The sequence below is a fragment of the Microtus oregoni genome, unplaced genomic scaffold (genome assembly GCF_018167655.1).
Source record: "Microtus oregoni isolate MIOR12 unplaced genomic scaffold, Mior012 000033F_ref0000390, whole genome shotgun sequence".
Lineage (NCBI taxonomy): Eukaryota > Metazoa > Chordata > Mammalia > Rodentia > Cricetidae > Microtus > Microtus oregoni.
This window is the reverse complement of record NW_024543092.1, coordinates 11,939,310-11,953,803: the sequence shown is the minus strand read 5'-3', so window position 1 is coordinate 11,953,803 and position 14,494 is coordinate 11,939,310. Positions and strand designations below refer to the sequence as shown.

At 42.4% G+C, this 14,494-nt stretch overlaps 1 protein-coding gene across 4 annotated transcripts in view; it reads left to right on the top strand.

The window, feature by feature from the left end:
• Syne1 (spectrin repeat containing nuclear envelope protein 1) overlaps window positions 1-14,494 on the top strand; it is a 461,524-nt gene that overhangs the window by 386,880 nt on the left and 60,150 nt on the right. For all 4 annotated transcript variants that reach the window (XM_041680032.1, XM_041680030.1, XM_041680029.1 and 1 more), the window contains 5 exons: window positions 84-231; window positions 2,485-2,579; window positions 6,083-6,317; window positions 8,078-8,272; window positions 11,842-11,967. In XM_041680032.1, coding sequence (XP_041535966.1) covers window positions 84-231; window positions 2,485-2,579; window positions 6,083-6,317; window positions 8,078-8,272; window positions 11,842-11,967 — 799 coding nt within the window. The remainder of the gene's footprint in view (window positions 1-83; window positions 232-2,484; window positions 2,580-6,082; window positions 6,318-8,077; window positions 8,273-11,841; window positions 11,968-14,494) is intronic.

The following is a 14,494-nucleotide window of genomic DNA, read 5'->3' as shown; positions in this document are numbered from 1 at the left end:
GTGGAGGGGGTATGTCATCTCTTTTATATGTGGAAGACACAAAGGTGACCCCATAACTGTTCTTCCTTGTCCGCCACCGTCAGCAAGCTGCAGTCATTTTTGCTTCAACACCAGACGTTCTTGGAAAAATGTGAGACATGGATGGAGTTCCTGGTTCAGACAGAGCAAAAGTTAGCAGTGGAGATCTCAGGCAATTATCAGCATCTCTTGGAGCAGCAGAGGGCACATGAGGTAAGTGGTTCAAGCAGCTTGGAGTTGACAGGAAGTTTTTGTGGCCAAGAAATAGGCTCAGTGGGTAATGGTGCCTGCTGCCAAGCCTGGTAGTCTGTGTCTACTCCCCAGATCCCACATGGTGAAAGGAGAGAACTGATTCCTACAAATTGCCCTTTGACCTCTACTTGTGTGCCTCAGCAAGCACGTACCACTCACACACACACACATGCACATAAATAATAAATAAAAGTTAATAAAAACTTTAAAGGTATTTTTTTTAATTATCTCATAACCAGGCATCAGCCATGCTAATCCTAGCACTCAGGAAGCAAAGGCAGGAGGACTGAGGCAAGTTCAAGGCCAGCCTGATCTTTGAACCATGTGGGTAGTGGATTTTGCTAGGCTCAAATATGTGTCAGTTTCCCTTTCTTCTTTTGTCTGGCAATTTTAATATTTTAAGTTAAGAAATGTGGTTTAGCTCTTTTGCCATGGTTTCCAGGCCTGCGTTCATTCATTGTCATGATCTTATACTGAAGTATAGAGAATGTCTGAATTAGAGCTAGAGAGGCAGGTGTGACTGGGCTCGGGGGCACTTGGACGCAGAGGCTGGTGAATGGATCTCTGGGAGTTCAAGAAGAGCCTGGTCTACATAGTGAGTTCCAGACCAACCAGGATGCATAGCAAGATGCTGTCTCAGAAAGAGAGAGAGAGAGAGAGAGAGAGAGGGAGAGAGAGAGAGACGTGGTGACATACACATGTGACATCACAGCGCTTGAGGTTCAGAGGGGAGGATTATGAGTCTCAGGTACAGCCTGGGCTCACAGCAAGATTAAGTCTGGTCCTAGTTGCACACCAAGACCATGTCTCAAGAAGAAGAGATGGGGGGGTGAAGGAGGAGGAAAAGGGGAGGCAGGAGATTATAAAGAGGCAAAGGAGCAGTAGAAGCAGGAGGAGAAAGTGGAGGAGGAATAGGAAGATTAGGAGGAAAGGGAAGGATTATTGTAGTTAAAGCTTGTCTGGGGAAGAAGAGTGGGGGAAAGTCGAAGGGATGCAGAAAATCAGACAAAGTCTTAAGTCAGTGGTAAGAAGCAGCTCGGAGAAAGCATTCGATAGTCTTCAACATATTAAACAGGGTTAGCACACAGCTCAGGCCTTCACTCCCAGGCGCTGGCTCCTCAGACAAACGTGTCCATACAAACATGCATGTGTATTGTTCATAGAAGCTTTGGTCATAGCGGGCACACAGTGGGAAGGACCCAGCTGGGTGGATGGAGTGTGCTGTACTCGTCCATTACAACTCAGAATAAAGAGGAAGTTCTTAAGACTGCATGGATGGAGCTCGCAAATGCTGTGCCTCGTGAAAGAAGCCAGTCACAAGAGAACATGTTCAGTTCACGTGAAATGCACATAGCAGGCCATTTCCATAAAGGCCTGAAACAGCCAAGGAGTGGCTTGGGCTTGGGTACCTGGGTGCTGCGAGGAAAGGAGGAGTCACTATTATTGTATACAGCATTTCATTGGGTGGTGCTGAAAATATTTTAATATCAAATGCTTGAAATTCGTATCGGGAACATAATAAAACTCATTAAGTGGATACTATAAATGTATTGATTGCATGGTATGGGAATTATATCTCCAAAATGCTGGGTTTTATTTTTTAAGGAAAAAAAAAGCATTAGAATCTGAGAATGGTGGTGTGTGCGAAGAAGATCCCATGTGCCCAGCAGTTCAAAGCTAACTGGGGCACTTGGTGAAAACCCATCTCCAAGTAAACAGTACTAACAGCCAGAGAAAATAATTAGAAACATGGGACGTTTTATTATTATTTTAGTTTTCGTTGTTTTTACGCTGTGAAAATTGGACCTAGGGCCTCAGGTTTTACCACTGGGCTACACCTGAATCCCTGCAGGGTTTTGTCATCGTTTGCATCCATATAATGGGATGAGTTTACTAGCTTGACTACCCTGAAAAACAGTGAGCTTTAAAAAAGATAAAAGACCACGGAGTGTAAATTCATCAGCTCTCCTTATTAGGTTAACTTTTAAAAAATAAAAAAGGGGGTGGGATAAGGCTATATTTAGTCATCTAATTAAAACCCCAAACTAAAACTTTGTCTTTAAGCTTATCCTAATTAGTAATTTAAAAAGAGGTTACTCCCACACCGCAGATGGGGCTGAATATGTTTTTTGTAGCCCCGCAAAAAACAAACTGCAGTAAGTTATCAGAAGAAATTAGGGATTTGAAAGTATATCTGTTTCTTTCAAATTACAGCTGTTTCAAGCCGAGATGCTCAGTCGCCAGCAGATCCTGCACGCCATCATTGTTGATGGGCAGCATCTTCTAGAACAAGGTCAAGTTGATGACAGGTAGGATCTTTGATAAATTGTTACAAAGAAAGTTTCCCCCGTAAATTAGTCATTTTCTTTTTAATGAGAGATTAGAGGGCATATATCCAATCTTCCTGAGGCAATTGTATTATCACAGGGCCTTGGTAATTGAGGGAAAGGCTTGCCCGAGTCTCTGAAATGAGTGAGTATTGAATCTGCAGCGAATGCTATTATTTGATATGAAGGACGTAGGATAATTGGAAATCACCTAGCCAACCTTCGCTACTCATCTGTAGGGACTGGAGTTAGTGAATAGATCAGAATGGATTGGATCGGTGGTCAGTAAACGGATGCTGCTAATATCCTCCTGCACTTACTAAAATGTTACTCCTACAAGGAGCAAGGTATCACCAGTCTTGACTCTCTGAGAGATGAAAAACTCCAGATGCCCGCAGGAACCGATTTGAGCGAGGCCACATAACTAAAGGCAAAATTAGGCTTGGTGTTGAGGGCGCTTGGTGGCCGGGACTGGCCTCATTCTAGCAAGGTTCCCCAGACCATACTTCTATGTTAGAAAACACGTTGCCACCTTAAACCGTACTGTATTACGTGTGAAATGTTTCTTACCCTTCCTTTAAAACATAAATGTGAAGTTCTCGCTTCGCTTGTGACATGTGAGTTGACAGCGTGGCGTGTATATATTTCCTAGGACCAGCATTCCCTCATCTAATTTCCATGTTTATATTTGAGGAATTGATTTTAGTACCTATGTATATGTTCCTCATGCCAAGGACAAGTTGTTGTAATTATAATTAACCACGTGTTCTTAAATTATTAGAAAATAAGCCTATTTGTTAGAAGTTTTATCTTTAGTGTTTTAGAAGCAATTTCAGCCTTCAGTGGTGGTTCCATGGGAGATTTGCATGTTAAGATTGGAACAGTAATGTGTGACGTCATACTTACTCCGCTCTAAGCAAGCCAAACTTAAATGTGAGCATTACTGAGAATTTAAGACTCTCCAAATAAAACAAATTCAAATGCAATTACCTTTTATCTTTTGCTTTATCAGTCTGTAGCCAAGTGTCTAACATTATTACAAACATTCAAGTCATTAAGTAAAATAAAATTTAAAATTCCTGTTCAAGCCAACATCTATTAAATTTTAAATGCTAACATTTGGGGATGGGAAACACAAAAGAGAAGAAAATGGGAGAGTTGGAACTAAATAAAGAATTTTGAGAGTTGCTAGTGAAAATCAAAAGACAAATTGGATGAGAGTCTGTGGGTGGCAGAAAGAATCCAGACAACAAGGATTTGTGCGATAAAAGTCAGCATGTGGGGTTTGTTCGTAGAACCTCAGCCCTGGGAAGAGTCATTTTTGGTAGCTCATCAAGGGCAGCCAGATCAGGACACTTTACATGCTAAAGACACGGCTCCCTGGAGATCTTTTTTTTTTTTTTTTTTTTTTTTTAATTTATTTATTTATTAAGGATTTCTGCCTCGTCTCCACAACCGCTTCCCATTTCCCTCCCCCTCCCCCCGATCAAGTCCCCCCCCTCTCATCTGCTCGAAGAGCAATCAGGGTTCCCTGACCTGTGGGAAGCCCAAGGACTGCCCACCTCTATCCAGGTCTCGTAAGGTGAGCATTCAAACTGCCTAGGCTCCCACAAAGCCAGTACGTGCAGTAGGATCAAAAACCCACTGCAATTGTTCTTGAATTCTCAGTATTCCTCATTGTCCGCTATGTTCAGCTAGTCCGGATTTATCCCATGCTTTTTCAGACCTAGGCCAGCTGGCCTTGGTGAGATCCCAATAGAACATCCCCATTGTCTTAGTGTGTGGGTGCACCCCTTGTGGTCCTGAGTTCCTTTCTTGAATTTTGCATACAAATGGATGGAAATAGAAAACACTATCCTGAGTGAGGTAAGCCAGACCCAAAAAGAGGAACATGGGATGTACTCACTCATATTTGGTTTCTAGCCATAAATAAAGGACATTGAGCTTATAATTCATGTTCCTAGAGAAGCTAAATAAGGCGAATCCAAAGACAAACACATAGGCATCCTCAGGAATATTAACCTTCATCAGGCGATGAAAGGAGACAGAGACAGAGACCCACACGGGAGCACCGGACAGAAATCTCAAGGTCCAAATCAGGAGCAGAAGGAGACGGAGCACGAGCAAGGAACTCAGGACCACAAGGGGTGCATCCCTGGAGATCTTGAATGTCACCTGGTGCCTGCACTTCTTCGTGCTCTCTGCAGTTACCAAGTCTTGGGGTGACACATTTTCAGAAGACATGTCGAGAGGCTAGCTCCCATGCTTGGATTCTACTAGGATCAAGTCTACTTTGATATATTCCCATGTATTTATGCTCACAAGCAAATGTGATTATCAGAATCTTGCCATTGCCCTAGGAACTCCTTTTTAAAACGAATGCAAGAAATTATTTTGATTTTCTTTATACCCAGTACTTTTAGTGTTTTATGGTGATTAATTAATTGGCTTTTACTATACAATAACCATTTGTTCCAATTCAATCATTCAATAAACTTCTTTTAGAAGTAATGGCACATTTGGTTTTAAACTCAAACTTTATAGCCATTTCAGATAATAGGATGTATAAGTAAGAAGGATTTCAAAGCAGTGTAGAGTTCTAGAACAGTTCTAGACTAGTTCATTGATCAGAGTCTCAGTGATAGCAGAAGTGTAAGAAGATGCTGTGTTTGTGATCAGCACTAAAAGCTACCAAGAAACATCCTATTAGATGCCTGATACATCATCCTACTAAAAGCCATTTCTATCCTACAATTTGTACATTAAATAAAACTTTATAAAGGAATGCCAATACATTTTAAGATGGAAAATAGGGGGAGTGCATTAAACATCTGCAATTTCTCAGCCTGAGTATGAGAACGGTCACGTGACATGCACTATCTCGAAGTGTATGAGAGATCTTCATCCATATTGGGTTGATAAGTGCATTTTCTTTTTCTAAAAAACCTGTGAAATTTACCTAAACTATGCAAGGACAATTTCTAATTTGCTTGAGATGGAGTCATCACTTGTAAGGTAGTATTGAGACTATATATGAAGTACATTTTAAAAAGAAAAAAGACAACTTTTAACATAGTGTAATGTAAGTGGCTTGGTTTTGATTTTCCAAAATGCCTTATGATTTGACCTGGGGAGGGAGTTTGAGGGTAGATCTAAGCACACACTTTCCCATTGTAGGGTTTAAGAGACTGCCACAGGCTCTTGAGACACCCCCAAGTGCTATACATACTCGTGGAGGGAGTATATGATAATTGCCAGAGATTTGGTTCCTATCTGTGCTGAGATAATGCAAGCACTCACCATTTGTAGGCTGATAGTCCAGCTTTAAAGACAACTTGCAACCCAAAGAACAGACCACGGCTTATTTGAAATCTCCAGTCATAAACCGTTTCTCAGGACTTACTGTTTGGAAAAGAGATACTAGCTGATACCGTGACAATATCCAAGACAATAAGTTTTTCACTATGTAATTATTTCCTCATCAGGGATGAGTTCAGCCTGAAGTTGACACTCCTCAGTAATCAGTGGCAGGGAGTGATTCGCAGGGCCCAGCAGAGGCGGGGAATCATCGACAGCCAGATTCGCCAGTGGCAACGCTACAGGGAGATGGCAGAGAAACTCCGCAAATGGTTGGTAGAAGTGGCCCATCTGCCCTTGAGCGGTCTTGGAAGCATCCCAGTCCCACTGCAGCAAGTGAGGACCCTCTTTGATGAAGTGCAGGTAAGATGCAAACACAGTGCCCACAAGCCTCCTCTGCATGTCCACTGCATTTGACCTTGGCCTTGGTTCTTCACATGGACTCTGAAGTGGCCTGAAAATCAGGACAGACATTCTTAAGGGCCAGCTGAAACATGCAAAGTAATTGCATTGCTCCATTCCTATGGAAAAGAAGTGATCAGAGCAATTTAAAACCTTCCCAAGATTCTTCTACTTTATACACCAAGGCTCACAGCATTTCCTTGCATCCCAACTTGGATGGAAAGGCAAGGGCAAAAAAACACAACTTGGTGTTGATCGGGGAGACTTAATCATAGAACCTGGTCCCTTCTGTCTGTTAGCTTGTCCACATATGTTCATGGCCCTCCTTCCTTTAAAGGGCTCATCTGGCTCCTCCTTTGTTCCACCTTCCCTGAGAAAAGTCATCTGTAGACATGGCCTCAACTATCCACTCCCAATAGAGGAGCGGCAAATTGGTATCTATGCCCTTCAGATGCTGAGGTTTTGATTCATATATCCAACTACCTTTTCGTTTTCTATCTGTGTACAAAGAGCTATGACCCCTGGCTGACCTCATTCTCCACATTTTAGGTCCCCAGTCAGAGGAATGTTCTATTTTCTGATCTAGTGGTCTAGATCCCAAGAGTTATCACACAATGAACTTCTTCCTTGTCTCTCACTTCCCACACTCATGAATCCTGAATGTCCATCCCTGTGGCTGCTGCCTCAGGAGTTTCTGCCTTGGTAGATGGTAGACTAACCTGTCTCATCATGTACAGTGCCCGCCTTCTTCATTCCACTTTCTAACCCCCCCCCCCCCCAGTGAATGCTTTTGCTGTAACTTTCATCCAAACACATGGCTCCCCTGCTCAGTGCTTTCTGTGGCCGTGTAAAAGCCAAAACCTGGCTAGGTGGGGTAGCATCCGTCTGTAATTCCAGCATTTCAGAACCTAAGACAAGGTGGTTGCAAGTTTAAGACCACCGTGAGCTACATACCACGGCTAAAAAAAAAAAAAACTGTTTAAAATCTAAAATTTAAACAAATCTAAATCTAATTTTAGATTTTAAAAATCTAAAATCAAAAATTAAAAATTTAAACAAATGGTGGGTTAGATCAAGGGGTCAGCCGTTATGAACACTGGTGGCTCCAGAGGACCCAAGTTTGATTCCCAGCGCCCACATGGCAGCCACCACCATCTGTAACTCCAGTCCCAGGGCATCTTTATCTGGTGCCTTCTTCTAGTCTCCTTGGGCACTGTATGCACATGGTGCACAGAGATAAATGTGAACAAAAGGCTCACACACATTTTTAAAATTTGAAAGTTCCCCTGCAAGTTGTCACTACCATTCTTACACAGGTACTTCCGACCCAGTCATGGAAAAGTATGTTACATTTCCTGAATTCGGTGTGTTTCTCTTAGACGGTCAATGCTTCCCTCCTCATTTCCCTCTCTCTGCCACATGCCTCTGAGTCTGAGTGCATTCACATGTCTTTCTAGACTGATCCAGCCTTTACAACGCTGAGAGACTGACTCTGTGTACCCATGCTGGGGACAGCTGCCACTCTACCATCCCTGGGCCTTCGTCCCAGAAGCAGAGCTCCTACTGTGCTGAGATTATGCTTCTCATTCATTTCCTCTTGGTTCCTCTAAGATGCAGGAGCATGACGTATGCATTCTAACACATAAGGCAGTTGAAACTTCCTCTTAACGGGGAACCGATGAAGGAAAGAATAAAAAGTAAGATGCTCTGGTCCCTTTCAGTTCAAAGAGAAGGTGTTCCTGCGCCAGCAAGGCAGCTACATCCTGACGGTGGAGGCCGGCAAGCAGCTCCTGCTCTCGGCTGACAGTGGCGCCGAGGCTGCCTTGCAGGCTGAACTCACAGAGATCCAAGAGCAATGGAAGTCAGCCAGCATGCACCTGGAGGAGCAGAAGAAAAAGCTGGCTTTCCTGTTGAATGTAAGTTCGGGTCGGGGGTCCCTTTTAGGAGCCGTGTTGCTTCCTCCCATTGTCTCACTGCAACGATGGCACGTAGTGCAAGGTCATTGAGCAACACTTCCCGTGTTCTCTTCCATTTTATTGAAGACTCTGTCCTATCTTGCATGAACTGGAAAAGTTTCCCAATTTTCAACACTTCATCTTTCAGGAAAATCCCTCAACAAAGTAATTGAAACTCTAATAAGGCTGTCCAAGTGATTAATTCTGATTAATGGCCAGTGTTATGCCTTGCGGCATGTGACAACTTTAGAAAGCCAGGCAGAAACACAAGAAGCAGATTCCAGTCCCTAAATTGCAGACTAAAATGGTTTTCAAGATCGATATCTCGTATTTTATAGCCAGGAAAAAGCTAACCCAGAATGAGTCTCTTGATTTGCCTTGGTTCCTCTAAGCAGGCTGCCATTGGCCAAAACTCTCCAAGAGGCATGTTAGGCCTTTCATTGACCACAAACACTGTGACCCCAAAGACATTGAGTTTTATCCATACTGTCTATAATGAGCTTCCCCTGCCCAGGCCCTTACTATTTATAATTTGTCTTAGTTCATTCGTTATACGTGTCTGATCAATTCATGAGGAAGCTCATGACTTTGTATAATATGAATGAAATAAGAAAAAGAATGCACCCTAAATTCAGATAAGCTCATGTTGAAAACCATAGTTATTGCCTTATCTTCAAAATGGTTCTAATTTTACCTCACCCATTTGACCATTGTGAGAATTTGCCAGAAGAATTCCAGGAAATCATGAGGTAGTGGGCACATGAGGGCACATGAATGACAGCCGTTGCCGTTATTGATGTCATTAACACTTAAAATTGTACCCAGGAAATGTTGCAGCTCTGTACATGTTGGCAATCACCAATTTCTCATGATTATTCAGTATAGCGTGCGACCTTTTTGAGTAGAAGGAGACAGTTCACAGTATTTGAGCAGATTTATTCTTTCAAATATTCACATCCATTGGGTTAACTTTGGGAATCGTGGGTGTGTTGCCATATAATATATACACAATATATATTATATGCCATACTGCATTATATGTGTGCAACATATATAATATACATTATACATTATGATACATATATATCTCAACAGGAAACAATCAATCAAAATGCCACCAAAAATGTGTTCAGTACCACTGTTTGCTTGCAGAGCAATTCACTGGTAACATAATATACCTGAGTCATTTGTCGTCATCTTGGTGCCAGGCAAGGATTTACAACATTGTAACTCATTCTGGCAAGACTGTGTTAATCTTCTTTTTTTTTTAAATTTGTGATGTGGTTTTTGGATATAGTCCCAAGATTTAAGAATGCATGGTGTCTGAGTCACTGGATTCGTTTGTCTCACCTGTCAGTCCATGTATAAAACATTCACCCTGATGGACAGTTTGCAGAATAGGACATAAAGTTAGTTCCTTATCATTCATGCAGAAAAAAAGACTCGGTGGTTGGCTTCACCATCCACGTCATCACTGGATATGGGAGTCTCTATTCTTCTCTTCTCAGAATTTCTTTAGTTTTGAATCATACACTACATTCCATTTGCCCTAAGTCTTTAGAGATTAATAATTTCATTTTTACCCAGACTCATGTATCTTTATACCAATGCTTTAATAATGCCATTTTTAGCTGTTAGCCTAATGCTCTGGGTATGTAGGCCCCAAATACTCACGGTTTGCCTGCTTCCCTAACACTGATTTTGTCCTGAGGGGCTGACCTTCTCAGTGCCAGCTCTGTGAACAGCCCTGGCTATGCATGGAAAGCTTTAGGGTGTGTGCTGGTTTCATTGAAAACGTGAGGTCTAAGCAGGGAAACTTTTTTGCTTTCACATCACATCTACAGTACTGAGTACTGGCGAGCGAAAGGACACACCGAATATTGTAAAACGGGAACTGACACAAACCTGAGCCTCATAGCCATCAGCATTCCTAGTTTTGGTTTGCCAGGCCCTTGTTGGTGGTAATTAGGAAAAGGAGATGTCCTTAAGCTTCTGTGAAGTTCCATGGGGGAATTTTAAAGAGAGATGAGAACCTGGATTTAAACTCTAAGGAAGCAAAGACACTAAGTTCAAACTTGCATTTTCCACTAAAGGTGTTTGGAGTAATGCTGTCTGTGAGTGGCTAAGAAGAACATTCTAGAATGAAAAGTAGGGGGAACTAGGGCAAGAGAAGACAGGTGATGCAGGGAGACAATAGGAAGAGAAAGGCACCAGACTTTGGTACCATGTTGGGCTCTCGGTCATCCTAGCTCTTAAATCAATTGTCTTTGGAATTCAGTGATTCATTGCACAGGGAATGACCATTGGGCAGCTGGTCTGGGGAGGGCACTGAGAGCATTGTGACCAGGAGTGGGCAATATAACCAAAATGGGAGAACTGGACAAAACAGCATGTATTTAACTGATTGCAATTTGATGCAGCACTAAGGTACTGGATGATGGTGGAATACAAATAGGGCAGTATAAAACCAAGATTCAGTGTAGTTACTCTCAGTTTCCTTTAACGAGAGCATTTAAAAGTTAAACAACAAATACATGTGCCATTAAAAAGCTTCAAGTAGTAGTTGAAGTATGTAGTGTGAAAACTGAAATTCTCTGTAGCACCCTCGCAAGTTTGCTGCCATTCCCAGAGGGAGTCCCTGTTACCAATTTGGTGTGTCACATGTCCTAATAGACACACGTATACTTTTCCTTGTCTTCACTCAGAGATCCAGTGTGTTCTGGGTATTACCACCATGTAACCTGTGGCAATACCAGAACATGTGTCATGAGACAGATACTTCTTAAATTGTGCATAGCCTCTCTTCTTCCAGTTCTCACCGAGTGGCTGTCTCTGTGCTTTCACTTAATCTTTCCAGACATAGTTCAGCCTGAGCAAGGTGAAAACCAGGCAGACTCCATGTTCGTGATGCCTGTGGTGGTTGCCTGTCTGCACTTCTGCAGTAACTCAAGAGCGGGTGGCTCATATTTATGTCTAGAGTGAATCAGAGTCAATTATTATTTTTATATTCTATTTTTCTCTTACTCATGCTTGTTTGCATTCTGAGGAGATTCTTTATTCTTTTTTTTTTCACTCTCATAACATTTGGGAGCGTGTAGATATGATGTGCAACTGGGTGTGGATTAGGAGAGAGACAGAAAACTGGAATAATCTTCACACTCTATGCATAAATTTTAATTCAGTTACACCTTGGGTATTGTGCTTGGTGCCTTGATAGCTATTGCTTACTTTAATTCTTCAACAGTTGTAGACTCTATTTTTATTTCTCAGGGAAAACTAGCATATTATATACATACATACATATGCTTACTAGAGACAAACAGTTAAAAGTAACAGAGTCAAGCTGAACTCAGCTCTTTTGACAAATGCATAGTGTCCAAAACGGCATTGAGTGTGAACATGACTTCCCACAGTACCTTAGTATAATTATATCCCGGCAACTAAAGAGAGTATTTTTTTCTTTATTTTCATTTATATTTTTGTAGTTTCTCACCCCAAATGTGTCCAATCTGTTTCTCCTCCAATGGCAGGACTGGGAAAAGTGTGAGAAAGGGATAGCCGACTCTCTGGAGAAGCTCCGAACCTTCAAGAAGAAGTTGTCCCAGCCTCTGCCAGATCACCATGAGGAACTCCACACGGAGCAGATGCGCTGTAAGGTACGGGACTGGATGGAGATTGTCCTTGTCGCCTAGCCACATATCTCTGCTGGACTAAGGCTTGTGAGCTCACATCTCAGGGAGATGCCTGGGGCTGTGATCATACGAGGTCCTTGGGGAGCCCATTAGGGAAGGCAGCAATGCAATGAGAGACCTCCTTTGCTGATTTTCTGTAGTTGAAGTTATGGACCAGTTTATGGATTGCCCAGAGGAAGCAAATGAAAAATTTAAGACACAGCATAAAAGATATTTAAAAGCTGAGTCGAGAGCAATAAATAGCGGCTGTCTTTCTGAGACATCCATATGGAAGAATCATTGCAACAAAACAGTCTAGCCTATGAAAGGAAGGATAGGGACTGGGGCAGAAGAGCACACCTTACCTGGCAGACCCCTCTGTACAGAATGAAGAAAAAATAGCCGATCTCTATCAAAGCAAGGAGCCACCCAGTCCTTAAATGGCTCAGGGCTCTGGCCACTTGCAGACTGTGATTGCCACCTCTGATCACGATTAAGATCATCACCTCTAATTGTACTTGGAAGCAATCAGTAGTAGCACAGACCACTCCCTAGATTATGAGGTTACTAAGACCAGCATGATTCAGTGGCTGTAAGATTTATTCCGTGCACACCTGTGTAGCCAGGCAGAGTGCCTGGCCAGCACTTCTTGGCTGAGTAAAATGCTGATCATATCAAAAGTAACTTCATAAATGCTTTCTTTCAACTTAACTATTTCCAAAGTTTCCACTGTCGTTTTTACGTTACTGCTGTATGACAATCGCAGTTAAAAAGTTATAAAATGTGTTCATTGAAATTTGAGAAAGGCAGCATTAGGAAAATGAAGAAGTGATACACATTACACCAAAGACGATAAATAAAGTATCTCGCTACATTACACTAAGATGCATGAGAAGGTCAACTGGAGGTGGCTAAGAGGCTAAGGCAGGAAGACCCAGTGTTCGAGGCCTGTTGAAGGAGCTGCGGGCTGTGTTCCTGCCGCCCCAGCTCCTGGTTGCCTGGCTAGCTTATGCCCCGAAATAACAACACGCAAACTGTATTCATATAAACACTGCTTGGCCCATTTCTATTAATGTGTGTAGCACCCCAAGGTGCGCTAACCGGGAAGATTCTAGCCTACTTCCATCCTGGGTTGGAGCTTCATTGCGTCTCCCCGGGAGAGGGGAGCATGGCGTCTGAGCTCACTTCCTCTTCCTCCCAGCATTCTGTTCTGTTTATTCCACCCACCTATGTTCTAACCTATGAGGGCCAAGCAGTTTATTTATTAATTAACCAATGACCTTCCTCCATCAAAGGCCAGAATGGGATATATGACTGAGCCCCTGCTTCAAAACAAAAATATATGAAAGCTATGAACATTAAAATGAGTATATTTTTAAACCTGTGTAGTTAGCTGGGTGGTGGCAGTGTAATCCTTTAATCCAAGTACTCTGGAGACAAAGGCAAGCAGATCTCTCTGAGTTTGAGGCCAAACCTAGTCTGCAGAGTGAGTTCCAGCACAGTCAAGGCTACACAGAGAAACCCTATCTCAAAACAAACAAACAACCAAACACATTAATAGTTAACTACCCAGGTTTTTATTAAAGAAATTATCTGATAAGCAAGAATGGGAATGATCTAATGCTGGATTTCTCCTAAATTCCAGTGATCTCTCATTTGTCATGAAACGCGCTCATGGGGGCATGTGATTTCCCTTCTGCTAGATGAGAAAACGGAGGAGTCTAGAATAACATTAATGTTTCACATTAGTAATTGATAAAGGTCTTTGAATTTAAAGACTGTATTTCATCCGTGCTTCCTGAACTAATGGGTAAAATCTGAACCAGTGGTCTTGGGTTTGCATGGTAGTTGTTACTCAGGTGTGTGTGTGTGTGTGTGTGTGTGTGTGTGTGTGTGTGTGGTGTGTGTGTGTGTGTGTGTGTGTGTGCACGCACTTTGGTTCAGTATGGTTTTAGAGAAGATTTTGCTATGGATCCCAGCCTGTCTTCAAACTCAGGGTCCCCATACTGTAGCCTCTGAAGACAGTGCTGGGAGTACAGGTGAGTATCACCACAGTTAACTCTTTCTTTTTAAATCCGTAAATTAATGTGATACTTGACTGGGGGAGGAACGGGATTGATATTAAAGAGTAAGGTCCTTATACTGTTTAGAGGTATAGACAGGACGCTGCATATGTATTCTCCTAGAAAGTCTGGTCTTTCAGCCCGGTGTTCTTATTTTGAGACTCCGTCGTCATCTCCCAAGACACTTGGACAAGTGTCCCGCTTTTGTGTTCCAAGATTGGGAGGGCGTGGTTCCGGACAATTCCACTGTATTCTTCCCCAAATCACACTCAGCAGCAAAACAAAGCAATTACTCGGAAATTTCAGGCTAAATCCTTGTTTGCTTAAATTGCCTGGAAAGTTAGCCCCAGATACTACCGTTAATTGTGCCTGCCTTTAGCAACTTGTCTCCGGTGTGAAGAGACCAGAAGGACAGAGAACAGACTGGATGAAAATCTCCATTCATTCAC